The sequence below is a fragment of the Chelonia mydas genome, chromosome 23 (assembly GCF_015237465.2).
Source record: "Chelonia mydas isolate rCheMyd1 chromosome 23, rCheMyd1.pri.v2, whole genome shotgun sequence".
Classification (NCBI taxonomy): Eukaryota; Metazoa; Chordata; order Testudines; family Cheloniidae; genus Chelonia; species Chelonia mydas.
Window position 1 is genome coordinate 4,406,396 of NC_051263.2, and position 12,974 is coordinate 4,419,369.

The following is a 12,974-nucleotide window of genomic DNA, read 5'->3' on the forward strand; positions in this document are numbered from 1 at the left end:
TTTCACAGCACAACATAACGCCTACAGCGAAAAGCATGTTCCATGAAGCCTCTGTCTTAATCTCTTACACCAAGGTGTCCATTACAACCAGAAATAGGAATGGGTTTAGGGCAGATGATCCCTGATCTAGATCTACCCTCACTGTCAGTGACGCACCGAAACCACAGCTGCTTCTCACCACTGTTGTGCTACCCTTGTACATGTCCATGATAGCCTGAACCTATGTCTCCGGGAGATTGTACGATCACAGACACCACTTTAACAATTCTATAGGAACTCTGTCATAAGCCTTCTGCAGATCCACAAACCCTAAGTGCAGTTCCCTGCTTTTCACCCTATACTTCTGCAATATCCGAACTGCAGACACGGCATTCCATTGTTGACTTTCCTGACATAAATCCAAATCGGTTGTGGCTTACTTGATGCTCCAGCTCCTCCAAAAGTCTTTTCTCCATAGTTCTTTCCAGCCATTTCATCGTGTGACTCATTAACTTGATGGGTTGGTAATTTCTACGTTCTTGTACGCTTCTTTATGCTTGAAAACAGGGACCAATGGGCTCTTCCTCCACTTGTTGGGCATTTTTCCAGTACAGAGAATTAAGCTGAGAAAGTTTGTCGTTACCACCTTCCCTATGGCCAAACGCTTTAAATGTCTCAATCCAGGCCCACTGCTGATGTCCAAGTCTCCACCATGGTGATAGCTCTTGGGAGGTTGTTGCTTGCGCATACTTACCTCAGCTGTTTCTTTACATTCAGTTCATTGAGCGGTTTCTCATAAACCTGCTGCCACCCCCTAATGATTTCACTGTCATCCATCAGCACTTTTCTGTTTTCATCTTTGGCACACTTTACAGCTCCCAAGTCCTCTGTAATTCTTTGCTTAGTCTTGGCTGATCTATATATTCCTCTTTCCTCACCGTTCATTAGTAGTTCTGCGTATAAGGCTTTAAATTCCTGACCCTTAGCTGACCCATTAGAATGAAACCATTTATTCTGTCCTAATAATAATTGTCAATCTCTCGCTGATCACTTTTTCCCTATTTTGTTTATTTCAATTTAGGTAGTACTAAGCTCTGCACATCTCTTGAAATATGCAGCCACAACACTTTTAAAAAAATCAGTATAATAATTTAGTTCTTCAGTCCTCCATCCTGCAAGTCTGCAATTAATAGATTTCCCTTTATTTCTGACTGCCATGGCAGGGGAAAAATATCTACTAGTCCCACAGGTTGCCTACAATATTCTGTACCATCTACAATCCTTATGAACACTTCTCTCCCAAAGTGTGCGTGATGGTCTGGGAGAGATGGGTTTTACAGCACACTTAGAAAATGATGAAATCCAGTTTATAGTTTGGACAAATGGAGGAAACAAATTCCACAGTTAGATATCCCTTACGTTTAAAGGGCTACTAGGATCTCCTGTCTTGGGAGTGACCCTTTATCCCAGATACAGCATTGCCAACACTGTCAGCAATGGCTGAATGTGGGCTGTCAAGAGCTGTACCTTTGTTGAGATGTTTTTTGCTGTGGTAGGGACAAGAGAGCCATCCATACGATGGCTTTAGAAGTGCCAGTCGTCAGTGTTTCTTTTTGTTCTGGTTTTGAGTTGGCATTGGTGTATTGTGCAGCATGTTTGATCAGTTCTTCCTTAGGAAATCTCCATCCAGCTCCTATCTTGAGAGTTCTCTTTATCCATTCAGCTGTCCTATTTTCTCAGAAATCCAACCTCTTGGTAGGTTCCCCAGAGCATCTACTCTGTTCAGAAACCTGAATCTGCTCTGAAACAGTCTGATAGCAGTTTCTTCAAACCTTTTGGAGTATTAATCCCTCCAAGACAACGTGTCTACTCCTTGTTTTTTAAAAAATAATACCTCTGGGCATGACAGAGCTGACTGGAAGTCTACCAGTTCAACAGTTTCTAATGCTCCCACAACAGTAAATATGTATAACACCATAATGTGTGGTTGAAATTATCTGGGCGCTGTACTTACAGTTAACTAACCCTGTTCTCTTTAGGTTTTGGAAGGAGGATGTGCAGTTTCTCATAATAAGAGGAATTATTTGAAATGTATCTTGTTTCTGCAGGTACAGCTGGATCCCTCAGGAACTTTTCTAGCAACCAGTTGCTCCGATAAGAGTATTTCGGTCATTGACTTCCATTCCGGCGAGTGTGTTGCAAAAATGTTTGGCCATTCAGGTGTGCTTTTCCATTTTATCATTATAGCTGCTTATCTCAAGAACACTTAATCTAGAATTTAGCGCCTGTCTCTTCCACTAGTCATTTCACCTGTGAATTGAAAACAACTAAGTTATTAAAGATTTCCCAAAAGCATTATCCTAGCCAACAATTTCTCAGGTGAAAACTTTACCAGGAATAATCCTATGTGTTCTAAACGAACAGTAAACTATAAAGCATAGTTAGTAGTAAAAGGGACATGATTTTTTAAAAAATGCCTTTCATTAAATGATCTTAACCAGCTCTAATCATAGTTACATAATTCATTTCATCCAGTATTAGCATATTTTAGAACATTTTTAAACTCTAAGCACAACACAATGTTTTTTGATGGTGTGGTATTGTCCTCCACACAATACGTTTTTCCAAAGCTTTTAGAAATATTTTAATAGCCTTATTGTAGATCAGAATATTCAGTAAGATATCAAAACATGCATGCTGACTTAACACTAGCATCCAGAATTGCTTGCATCCAGAGATCTAATATTTAGGAAATGAGAAGTTTTATCAGGAATCACTAGTAGCTTGTGACTTAACTAGGGCTATTCCAGTGAGAAAAGAGGAATATGATTTAAATTAATTCAAATCAGGATACGCCTGTAATTTAACTATGTCAACTGTGTCTTCAGTCACTTCATATCGAACCAAGAATATGCCCTTACTAACCAAAACTCATTTTGTTCCTAATATCGTCTTGAATAATACTGAAAATTACTACACAAATTCATTGTCTTCTGAACAAGAGACCAATAGGGCTTAATTTCTTATGTTCCAGAAATAGTAACTGGGATGAAGTTTACCTATGATTGCAAGCATTTAATCACAGTCTCAGGAGACAGGTACGTGTGATTTGACAAAATATGCTGATGTCAACGCTACTTTGAATGTAATACTCCAAGGGAAGGTACTAAATAGGGGAACTATGAATATTTTAACGCATTTACTCAGTAAGCCATTGTTCCTGGGGGAGGGGAATGGGAGGGAAGGGCGGAGGCTCTGACCCTGAGCAAGCTCCCATCGAAGTTACTGAGGGTTTTGTGTGTCTAGGTTTGTCCTAGAATACACAACTCATTATCACTTGTAGCAATGGTGAAAGCTGCAGTGTAGCCAGGGTGCAGGCTTTTTTTTTATTCGCTACGTAGACATAATTTCTAACATCACTATGTTAGAAAACTGCACCATGTCTATGCTACAGCTCCCACCATTGCTACTGTCAATGGAGCATCATCAGTGGAAGATTACAGATCTGTTTTAACTAAGTGTTGGCTTCAATGGGAGTTGGCTCGGTCTACCAGATTGGAGCTGAATCTGATGGTATGAACAGGTGAGGTGGTATCAGATATTTCTGATTCTGTTTTGTGGCTTGATGATGGTGTTTGGAGTAGATTTGATTTTGGTTTGAGGGTGTTGGGTTGGGGTTTGGTTTTTTCTGGTTTTTTTTTTTTTTTTTTTTTATAGCTCTGCGTGGGCACTAGCTCACTGAATTGACTTGATGACCATTGGCTAGAGACTTTATTCGGAACTGAGAAGAGTTCAATAATTTGTAGCATTGGATTTTGTAAACCAATTTGGGATTCTTCAGCCTGAAAGGTATTGCGGAATGCAAGACATACCAGAATTTTACGGTCCTAAACAAATCTTTTTTATCAACAGTTGTGTGTTTATATGGCACCTTGGCCCTGAGATTACAAACTGTATGAAACAGCACTTAGTGGAGCTCAATCAAATACAACAGCAGAAGAAAGCCAAGGAATTAAACTGGTCTAATCAAATCAGGTATTAAAGTGGGCTTTTATTAACTGCTTGTTAGGAATTTGATTTTATTGCAGCTCTTATTAATACCTGCAAGTTTTCAGCAGCTCCATGTTTGACCTTCTATGCAAATTATGCAGTGAGCTAACGTGGATATTTGAATAATTCGCAGATGACCATAAAGCTAAGTTTATGGTTAATATACCCTTCCCCAAGCAGTGGTTGGGGGTAGGAAAAGGAGCTGCACAAAACTTGGCAGGTAGAGGTAGGAAGATATCTGAGGGGAAGGGTGCAAGTGGGTGTCTGGGTTAATTGGGGAACTGAGCCCTGCCTAGGGGTAGCTGGGTGTGGTCAAGTAGGGGCATGGCTGCTGGGGGAGTGGGTCACTGGAGTTGGGTGAGTACTGGGGCAGGTAGGTGGGTGGCATCTGGGAGAGTTGGAGGAGCCTGGGGCTAGTATTGAGGCTCCCTTGCCATCTGTCTCCACTCATCAGCCATCATCGCCTCCCCACCACTTGCTGCAGCTGATGCCATGGCTGCTCACTATTTCTTCCTTGCGCCAAATGCAGCAGGGGAAGCAGCCAGACAGGAGGAAGATGTGTTCTGTGTCTGCCCAGAGCTGGGCTCCATGGCGGCATCTATTGGCCCACACAGGGAACTACAACTTCAGCCCAGTGGTTGGCCAAATGTGTGCTGCATTGCCTAATGGTATTTTGGGCTGGTAGCCTGAACTTCCGCTGGGGATAGTGGCCACTGCCATCTCTGTTATCTGAATCCGGAACTTTCTTATGTAAGATGTGCGTGAGTAACAAGTAAGGCAGAGTGGAGCGAGGATGCAGGTAACGGTTGTACACTTACAATGTTCCTCAGGCGGGAGACATATGTTGCTGTGCCAAGTGGAAGGATGTCCCAGAAAGCAGAAGAGCCGACTGACTACGATACTGACGAGGAGAGAGAAGAGGACTCCTCTCTGCAGACTCCAGCCAAAGACTTTGACACAGGCATGTGCTCCAGCTTAGCGTGTCAATCAGTTGTAATGTTTATGTAAACTTACTGTCTTTTTGCACTCTCCTGCTTTTAAACCCTGAGCCTTTTGGAAGTTTGTTGGAGAATCACAGTGGAGGGAGAGGGGAATAGAAAATATTCTAGGTGGTCAAGGAGTCTTTTAAACTTCAGTAGAGTGGGAGCGTGTTCCTGTGGTTAAAACACAGTGTAACATGGTTGGCTGACATGTGACCCCTTAGGGTCAGACCATCCTGTTACACGCAGGATTAGAAATCACAAGGTCCCACACTCTTCAGCTCATTCCCCTGCAGCAAATGCTTCCCAACATAAGCTTTATTGCTTATCTCAGCAGTCTCTTGGTTTTGTTTTTCAGATCCTATCTGCATACTAACTAATGGCAAGCTGCCTATGTGGGCAAAGAGACTGGTAAGCTGGGCGTTATTATGTAGCTGTATAAAAGGGCTTTATGTGAGAGGAAGGATGATGCAGTGGCTAGAACTAGCCTGAGACCTGGGTTCATTTCCCTGCTCCACCACAGACTTCCTGTGTACGCTTGGGCAAGTCACTTAGCCTCTCTGGGCCTCAGTTCTCCAGTTATACAATGGGGACAATAGCTCTGGGGTGTTGTGGTGATAAATACATTAAAGATTATGCAAAAGATCTTTGAGATCTTTTGATGAAAAGCACTATCTACGAGCTGGCTGGTATTGTTGTCCACACATCCCTCATCTAACAATAATAGCAACAAATTGCTGGCCACATTTCTCTCCCTTGCCTTAAATATACCCATGAGAGGGGCAGGAGCAAAGATACATAGAATCTAACATGAGCTTCATAAAAGGCGAGGCATTTGACAAGATTCTGACTCTGCAGGTATTTTTTTATTGGTGCCCCGTTTGCGGTTGCATTAAACTCTCTCATAGCATGATCACTAAACCTGTGTTTCTGTCCTACTGCCAGTGCTCTAAACAATTATTGGAGATACAATTGGGCACTTAAAAAGAAAGATGTCATCCTTTGCTTCCCCCATTTAATTACACAAATGATTAAAAAAAGTACGGGGCATATGAGATGTTTTAAGGAGTCTCCGTCACTAAACTGCCTCTGCAGGTGCCCACTTTTACAATGATTTCAGAACCCTCAACTCAAACAGTTTGACGATGGGGCAGGGGTAAACGCTCATACAGTGGCCATGGATTTGACATCATAAACCAGATTTATAAAAGGGGGTCATCCCAAACTCTTTCTCTTCTTCCATTGATTTGAACAGTGCCTGGATAGTCTCCCCCAGATCAAGACAGGCCATCCAAATTCAGAAAGTGCATTTCTTCTATTAGTAAAACATCAGCCACCAATCAGTATGGGCTTTTCTGTTCGAATCTTCAGCAAAATGCCTTTTCTTTTAATCTACTAACTGCAGTTCTCCAAATGCGTAACCTTCCGATCTCAAACTGATGTCTTGGCGGCTAAGTAAAACAGTGATTTTTCTCTCTCTCAAACACATTGTTTTTGTTCTTAAAATATTTTAAATCTACTCTTTTCATTACTTAACTTAGAACTGAAAAAATGATTGCAGTTGCATTTGATCCATAGAAACTACACACAGTGCTTAAAAACCTGGAAAACTTTCTTTCTGTAGCTGGGAGAGGCAGAAAATTCGGACAGCATGACATTTAATCCAAGGGTGAATTACCAGCCCCAAGGACGATGGGCGGAAAGTGCTGACAAAGAGCCAATTAAAACCCTTTTAGACACAGACATGAGTTACTTTACCCCAATAAAAAATGACTTCATGGGTGACACTGAACTCGAGCCAAAGAATCTGGACCAACTACTCTTGGAGGTTAGTGATCTCACGTTGCTTATAGTTAAGATTGTTTTGACTGTCCTTTTTACTCTTTTAAGAGAACCAAAGTCACTTTGTTCAGAATAAATTTTATTTCTGTCAATATCCCTTGTTTGTTGCAGTTGCTATTTATCATTAAATATGACTCCTGGGCACTTGTACCCACCCTACCTTTTATAAAGAACCACATCCAGCCATCTCCGAGTATGTCTATGCTACAGTGCAGTCAGAGATGTGATTGCAGCTCAGGTAGGCATACCTGTGCTAGGTTTCATTTAGCTAGCACAACTTAAATAGCAGTGAAGATGCAGCAGCGTGGGCTGTACAAGCCCGCCTGGAACTCTGGATACATATTCACATTCCTACCCTGAGCTGGGATCCATGTCCCCATGTCGTCGTCACTGCTATTTTTTAGTTGCGCTAGCTAGATTAAAGCTAACGCAGGTATGTCAATGTGAGCTGCAATCACGCCTCGGATTGTAGCGTAGACACGATGTACCCTTAATGTCTGCAGGCCAATGTATAGCTTGAGAACCTTTGTGTTTTAAGAAGAAATGAAGCTTTGTATTTCTTACAGACTGAGAATTCCCCTAGCAATGTCATTGAGGACTTCAAACGCCCAGATCTCTTCTCAGAGGACGAAACAAATCAGGAGCCTGAATCTCTTGAAATTAGTGGAAACAGCATATATGATGCACAGACTGGGGACAGCTCTTTAGAGGCAGAAAGGTTAGTATTGCTACGCAATAAGATTACATTTGAATGTATCTACATATTAGCCCTCCCTTCCTTTGTGCCAAATTAAAACTCTTTGTCAAGCTGTATCAAGGTATTCATTCATATGTTAGTCTTAGCAGTTTATAGGTCTTATTGGGCTGAGTGTCTCGTGTGAGCTAGAATTAATTTCCCCAAAGTACTGGCAATTCTCTGTACAGCACCTAGCACAATGGGGTCTTGGTCCATGTCAGGGGCTACTAGGTGCTACGATAATAACTGCAAGACCAACCAGTCGAACGTTTCCTATGGTGGAAAAAGTCAGTTTGCGGCTGAGGGTCAGAAACTGGGAAGTATCTGATTTTTAAGGGTTTTCCATATAGCCACTTGTGTAGCCACCTCCCTGGTGAATCACCATGTCTTTGTTGTGAGGATGCATTGTTAAGCTCTTCTGTAGTCAAAGGACAATATAAGGCTATTTATGTTGCAAAATATTTCACTTGAAGGCCCTAGTGAGGTTAGAAAGCAATCCGAACAACTATTGTTGGGCAGATTGGAAGAACATAAGAACAGCCATGCTGGGTCAGACCAAAGGTCCATCTAGCCCAGTATTCTGTCTTCCGACAGTGGCCAGTGCCAGGTGCTTCAGAAGGAATAAACAGAACAGGTAATCCTCAAGTGATCCATCCCATGTCGCCCATTCCCAGCTTCGAGTAAACTTGGCTTTATATCATTTGTTGCTCCCTCTCCCCCATTCATGCTGTAAGCAAGTGATGTTCCCCATAGAGTTATGGGTCAGCTGCATGATAGTTGGGACGTGTCTTTGCCCTTCCTTCATAAGGTAGTGCTTGCCTCCTTCACCACCCTGCAGCTAACTTTCCTGTAGATCTGGTTGCAGTGTTGAGTATGTAAGGTGCAGGAGTTTGTTCCTCGGGTTTTCTGAGCTCCTTCTGCAAATCTGTTCCGCTTATTAGGCCTTGAATGTCTCTCTCTAGATCTGGTGAAGAGAAGACAAGATAAAACTACTTACCCGTAATTGCTGCTTGTTACTCTACTCTTTCCTGTCCTCCTACTATTTTCCTTCTGTCCTACTTGCCTGGTTAATATCCAGCTCTTGGTTTCTCAGATGGCTCAGAAAGCTTCTCGCCTGAGAAGGAAAAGGTGGCAGTTCTAAAGTTTCTGCTAGGTTTGAGTAATGGTTCTTGATTGCTAATGGAAAAAAAGAGAGTCTACCATCCAAACACACTTACTTGTGATGTGGATATTCTGAGACTCTCAAACAGAATTTCAAAACTAACTTTTTTCAGTGTAACTTTTAAAAGTTCATTCACTCTTATTGCTAGTATTCTGATGTGGGGACTACCTCTCAGGATGAAAGAGTATTTTAGTCTCAAGAAGCAGCAGGCCCAGATGCTCAGAGGTATTTTGGACGTTAGGAGCCTAGATATCTTTTGAGGATCTGGACCTCAGTCCTGATCCTTCCTGCTGAGCCTTTGAGCTAGAATAATTGTGATGGTGGGATCTTTTTTTCCACTCAGTGTTATCCATCTGTGAAAAGCCAGACTGGAATTGCCAAGTCACAAAATCTACTATGTGATGGCTGAACACCACTGACCTGGATTGGATTTAAATCTAGTTTCCTACAGATGAAAGACCCTCTCTGCCTGAATTATCAACTCTCCCAGTGTATCATAAAAAGGCCAGTGCTTTAACAGTGCTTTGAAAATTGTGAGCATTCTTAATGTATCAATCTGCTTTCTCCTTTTTTTTTTCCTTTCATTTTCAAGTAAATATGTGAAGGAGCTACATCTTCAGCCTCTTTATCAGAAGGAAGTCAAAAATGGGAAAGACAAAGGCTGCACTGTCACATCTCTGGATTCTGAAACATCTGCTTTTGATCGACAACAGGAAGGTAATGTTCGAAAATACAACAGCATAACCAGCCTTTATAATATTAAAAGGTGGGAGGGTGATAAAGCAGTGGGTTGGGGCTTAAGAATCTCTACTTGTATGGAGCTTAATATCCGTGGCAGTTTTGGAAGTATTTAAAACGGTTTTCTAGGATAAGTTCCCAATTCAAAAACGCTGTTAAAGCTGGGTGTGTCTCTGAGCGTGTGAATAGTCAGGGAATACTTGCACACTTAAAGTCTCACACATGCTCGAGTGCTATGTTGGTTCGAGGCTTACAGACCTATTTGAACACCTGCCTGTCATAACGTGATTTTTTTTTTTTATTAATAAAAAACCTAACGCATGCCAGACTCCGCCATCAGTCCTTTTGCATCTCCTCTTTAACTCTTTTTTTCTTTCTTGGTCTGTGTAATGTAATGCTAGATGAGGACTCCTTGGGCTCAGATGGAGACTTGGACGTGGAAATAGAAACAACTGATTTGGACGGAAAAATCCGGAGAGACAGTTCTTTACCCCAAACCCCAGAACAAGAGAAGTACCTGAAACATCATTTTGAGACCTTGGCAGATGCCCATGCTGAAGGTACCACTTAAGTTCCAAATAAATTATGAAAATAATGCCATGTATGGTTGCCCCTTTGGCCCCAGCGGTTCACCAAAATTTGGGGCTTTGTAGGGTTGTCTTCATTAAGATGAGAAATTGATGATACAAATCAGGTATATGTTTGTGTGGTCTTGGTGACGTACAGAAAATGTCCAGAGGGTCCTGTTTCCCTGCACATAGAATCAAACATTTCTTCTCTCAGAAATCCCCACATCTGCCCTTCTAGGGGCTCTGTGCCCCAGGAGTCCTGTCCCTCTGCTTCCTTTCAGGGTCACTCTCATAGCTCCTTCCTCTGGCTTTCTGCCTTCTACACCCATCCTATAGCTTGCAACCAGTTTCCTAGCCTGTGTCTGCAGCCAGGGAAACCCCTCAGTCCACACAGCTCAGCACTGAACTGCTATGTGGCCTATTGACAATGGGGGATGACTGTCCAAGGCAGCAGCTGTTTAAACTACCTGAAGAAGCTTGATTTCTCCATTGAGCCTGAAAGAGTGCTGGGCTCACCCATTGGCTTTAACAAGTCTGTGATTGTCTTTGGATCCAAGCCATTAGCACATTTCAGCATAACAGTATGTAATGTTTCTGTACCCATGCACCTCAATCATAATGACTGTATGTTAAAATAAATCTATGTAGTGTGGTAAATTGACACCCATTTTGCATCTTATCTGGAATTGTTTGTATAGTAGGATCAGTCCCTCCCATTGAAGTCAGTGAGAGTTTTTTGCATTTGAGTTCAAAGATCTTGTCCTTTTCATCTTAAAGCCAATACAACTGTCATGTATGACTCGAAGACATAATTATTACCACAGCCTGTCTAACTGCTTGTTGGCTTTCTTGGGGGTATTTCAAGGAGCTTCACTTCTGGCAGCAACCTTTGAAATTGCTTCATGTATGTGAAGTTCTTCTATTTGCCTTTATTAGTATGTATTCAGTATCTGGAAGGCACACAGTACTGAGGCTTAAAGTGTAGTTCACTTCAGAACCCAGGCAGATTGCACATGATTCACTCTCTTGAGGCACAAATCCTGTGGCCTGTCTTGGTTTTTCTACTCTGATTCTGTATTTGAAATCAGATGGTAATAAATTCCTAGCTCTGATGTAGCACTTTTCATTCTCTGATCACAAAGCACTTTACAAAGCTGGTCAATATAATTATCACTATACTTCACTTTGCCTGAATATTCTATCCCTTTCCCCTGCTTTGTGGGTGTCTAGTCTGCTGGACTGTAAGCTCTTTTGGAGCTGGTTCTGTCCGCTACTGTACAGCGCGTAGCACAATTGGACCCTGTTCTCACTTGGTCCCTGGGCACTACCCTAATAAACATGACCTTTTTTTTTTTCTCTCTTGAACTTTTTCATTATTGGTCTGTGATTGTAGAGCAGTGGGCCTAGGGAATCCGAATGCAGTTCTGATAGGATGTTTCTCTCTCCTTAAACACAGAAAAGTTTAATGGCTGCTTAAAGGATTTGAAGCCACCTGAAGATGCGGATGATGAAAAAACCCTGTTCTTGAATCCACGTTTGAGTATTTCTGCAAGATTTCTCTCACGCTGCCAGAAGAACAGCAGGTAGGTGCAGCGTGTTTCCTGGGTCCAAATACATCTTTTCATATGGTTATTTCCCCCTTTCACTCACCAGTCTGTCTCAATATATCCTGTTTATAGAGCATCAATCACCAGGGTATCTGAAATAACTTAAGACAGCAAGATATTTGGTGCAGAGACTTTGTCTTGTCTGTAAAGTGCCACTTACTTTTTATTCACTTTTTGCCTGTCATTTGAGTTCTCAGAAAGTGGTACTGTTGATCAGTACGACTCCAGCTGCTAACTGTGTACACTAGTTCTTCTAGTCCAAGACAGCTGGATAAAAGATAGTGACAGTGATTTAAAGGTCAGGGGTTTCTAAAGCACCTAAGCAATTCCAAACTGTGTATCTCCTTGACTTCCAGTGCAACTTTAATCATTTTAAATCCATTAGGTGCTTTTGAAAAATCCTGCACTAAGTCGATAAGGCAGCTGCTTGTGGGCATTCCATTAAAGAGGTTTCATTTCAAGCTTTAAAATGCAAGTTGAGCATCTTAGCTCTAGAAAGTAGAACACATGGACTCTTGCAGGGTCTAATCTTTTCGGAAACTCAAATAGGACTTTAATATTTCACTTGGGAACAGAGAAGACTAACCTAAAGTATTAGATTCAGGTCTTTAAAGGACCTGAAGAAGAGCTCTGTGTAAGCTCAGTAGAAGCGTTCCAATGAAAGTGACCTCATCCTCCTTGTCCAACAACCAACCTGGGACAAACACAGCTACAACAACACTGCACACAACACTCGAATGCAGGGGTTCTCAAACTTCTGTACTGGTGACCCCTTTCACATAGCAAGCCTCTGAGGGTGATTCCCCCCACCCCCCTTATTAACTAAAAACACATTTTTGTATATTTAACACCATTATCAATGCTGGAGGAAAAGCGAGGTTTGGGGTGGCGGCTGACAGCTTGTAACGCCCTATGTAATAACCTCATGACCCCCTGAGGGGGTCCCGACCCCCAGTTTGAGAACCCCTGATTTAATGTATGTAAACTGACAAATATCTTGTCTCTTGGCTGGTAATTTCAGGGCTTTCGTGGTAAAGCTCCTTGTCTATCATAAAGGTTGTTTGGTACGCAACTTTAACTGATAGATCAAACCTGATTCAGATTCCTGTATATTTACATCCAGGCTTGCCGCTGCCTTTCTTCCGAGAACACGTCAGCAATTGCAAAGCACTACAGATGCAACAGACCAAGTTAAGGAAGAGAGTAGTTTGTCTAGTGAGGCCAAGAATTCAGAGGTATGCTCCTCTTCCAAAGAGAACCCTTCCTGCTACAGAATACTGAATGAGACACTGCGTCTTATTACAAGTGACC

General features: G+C 42.0%; 1 protein-coding gene across 2 annotated transcripts in view; it reads left to right on the plus strand.

The window, feature by feature from the left end:
* WDR62 (WD repeat domain 62) overlaps positions 1-12,974 on the plus strand; it is a 40,892-nt gene that overhangs the window by 22,016 nt on the left and 5,902 nt on the right. For both annotated transcript variants that reach the window (XM_043534711.1, XM_037884606.2), the window contains exons 17-27: positions 2,088-2,199; positions 3,014-3,077; positions 3,892-4,014; positions 4,860-4,990; positions 5,368-5,420; positions 6,634-6,837; positions 7,418-7,569; positions 9,342-9,466; positions 9,889-10,047; positions 11,513-11,639; positions 12,787-12,898. In XM_043534711.1, the coding sequence (XP_043390646.1) occupies positions 2,088-2,199; positions 3,014-3,077; positions 3,892-4,014; positions 4,860-4,990; positions 5,368-5,420; positions 6,634-6,837; positions 7,418-7,569; positions 9,342-9,466; positions 9,889-10,047; positions 11,513-11,639; positions 12,787-12,898 (1,362 nt within the window). The remainder of the gene's footprint in view (positions 1-2,087; positions 2,200-3,013; positions 3,078-3,891; positions 4,015-4,859; positions 4,991-5,367; positions 5,421-6,633; positions 6,838-7,417; positions 7,570-9,341; positions 9,467-9,888; positions 10,048-11,512; positions 11,640-12,786; positions 12,899-12,974) is intronic.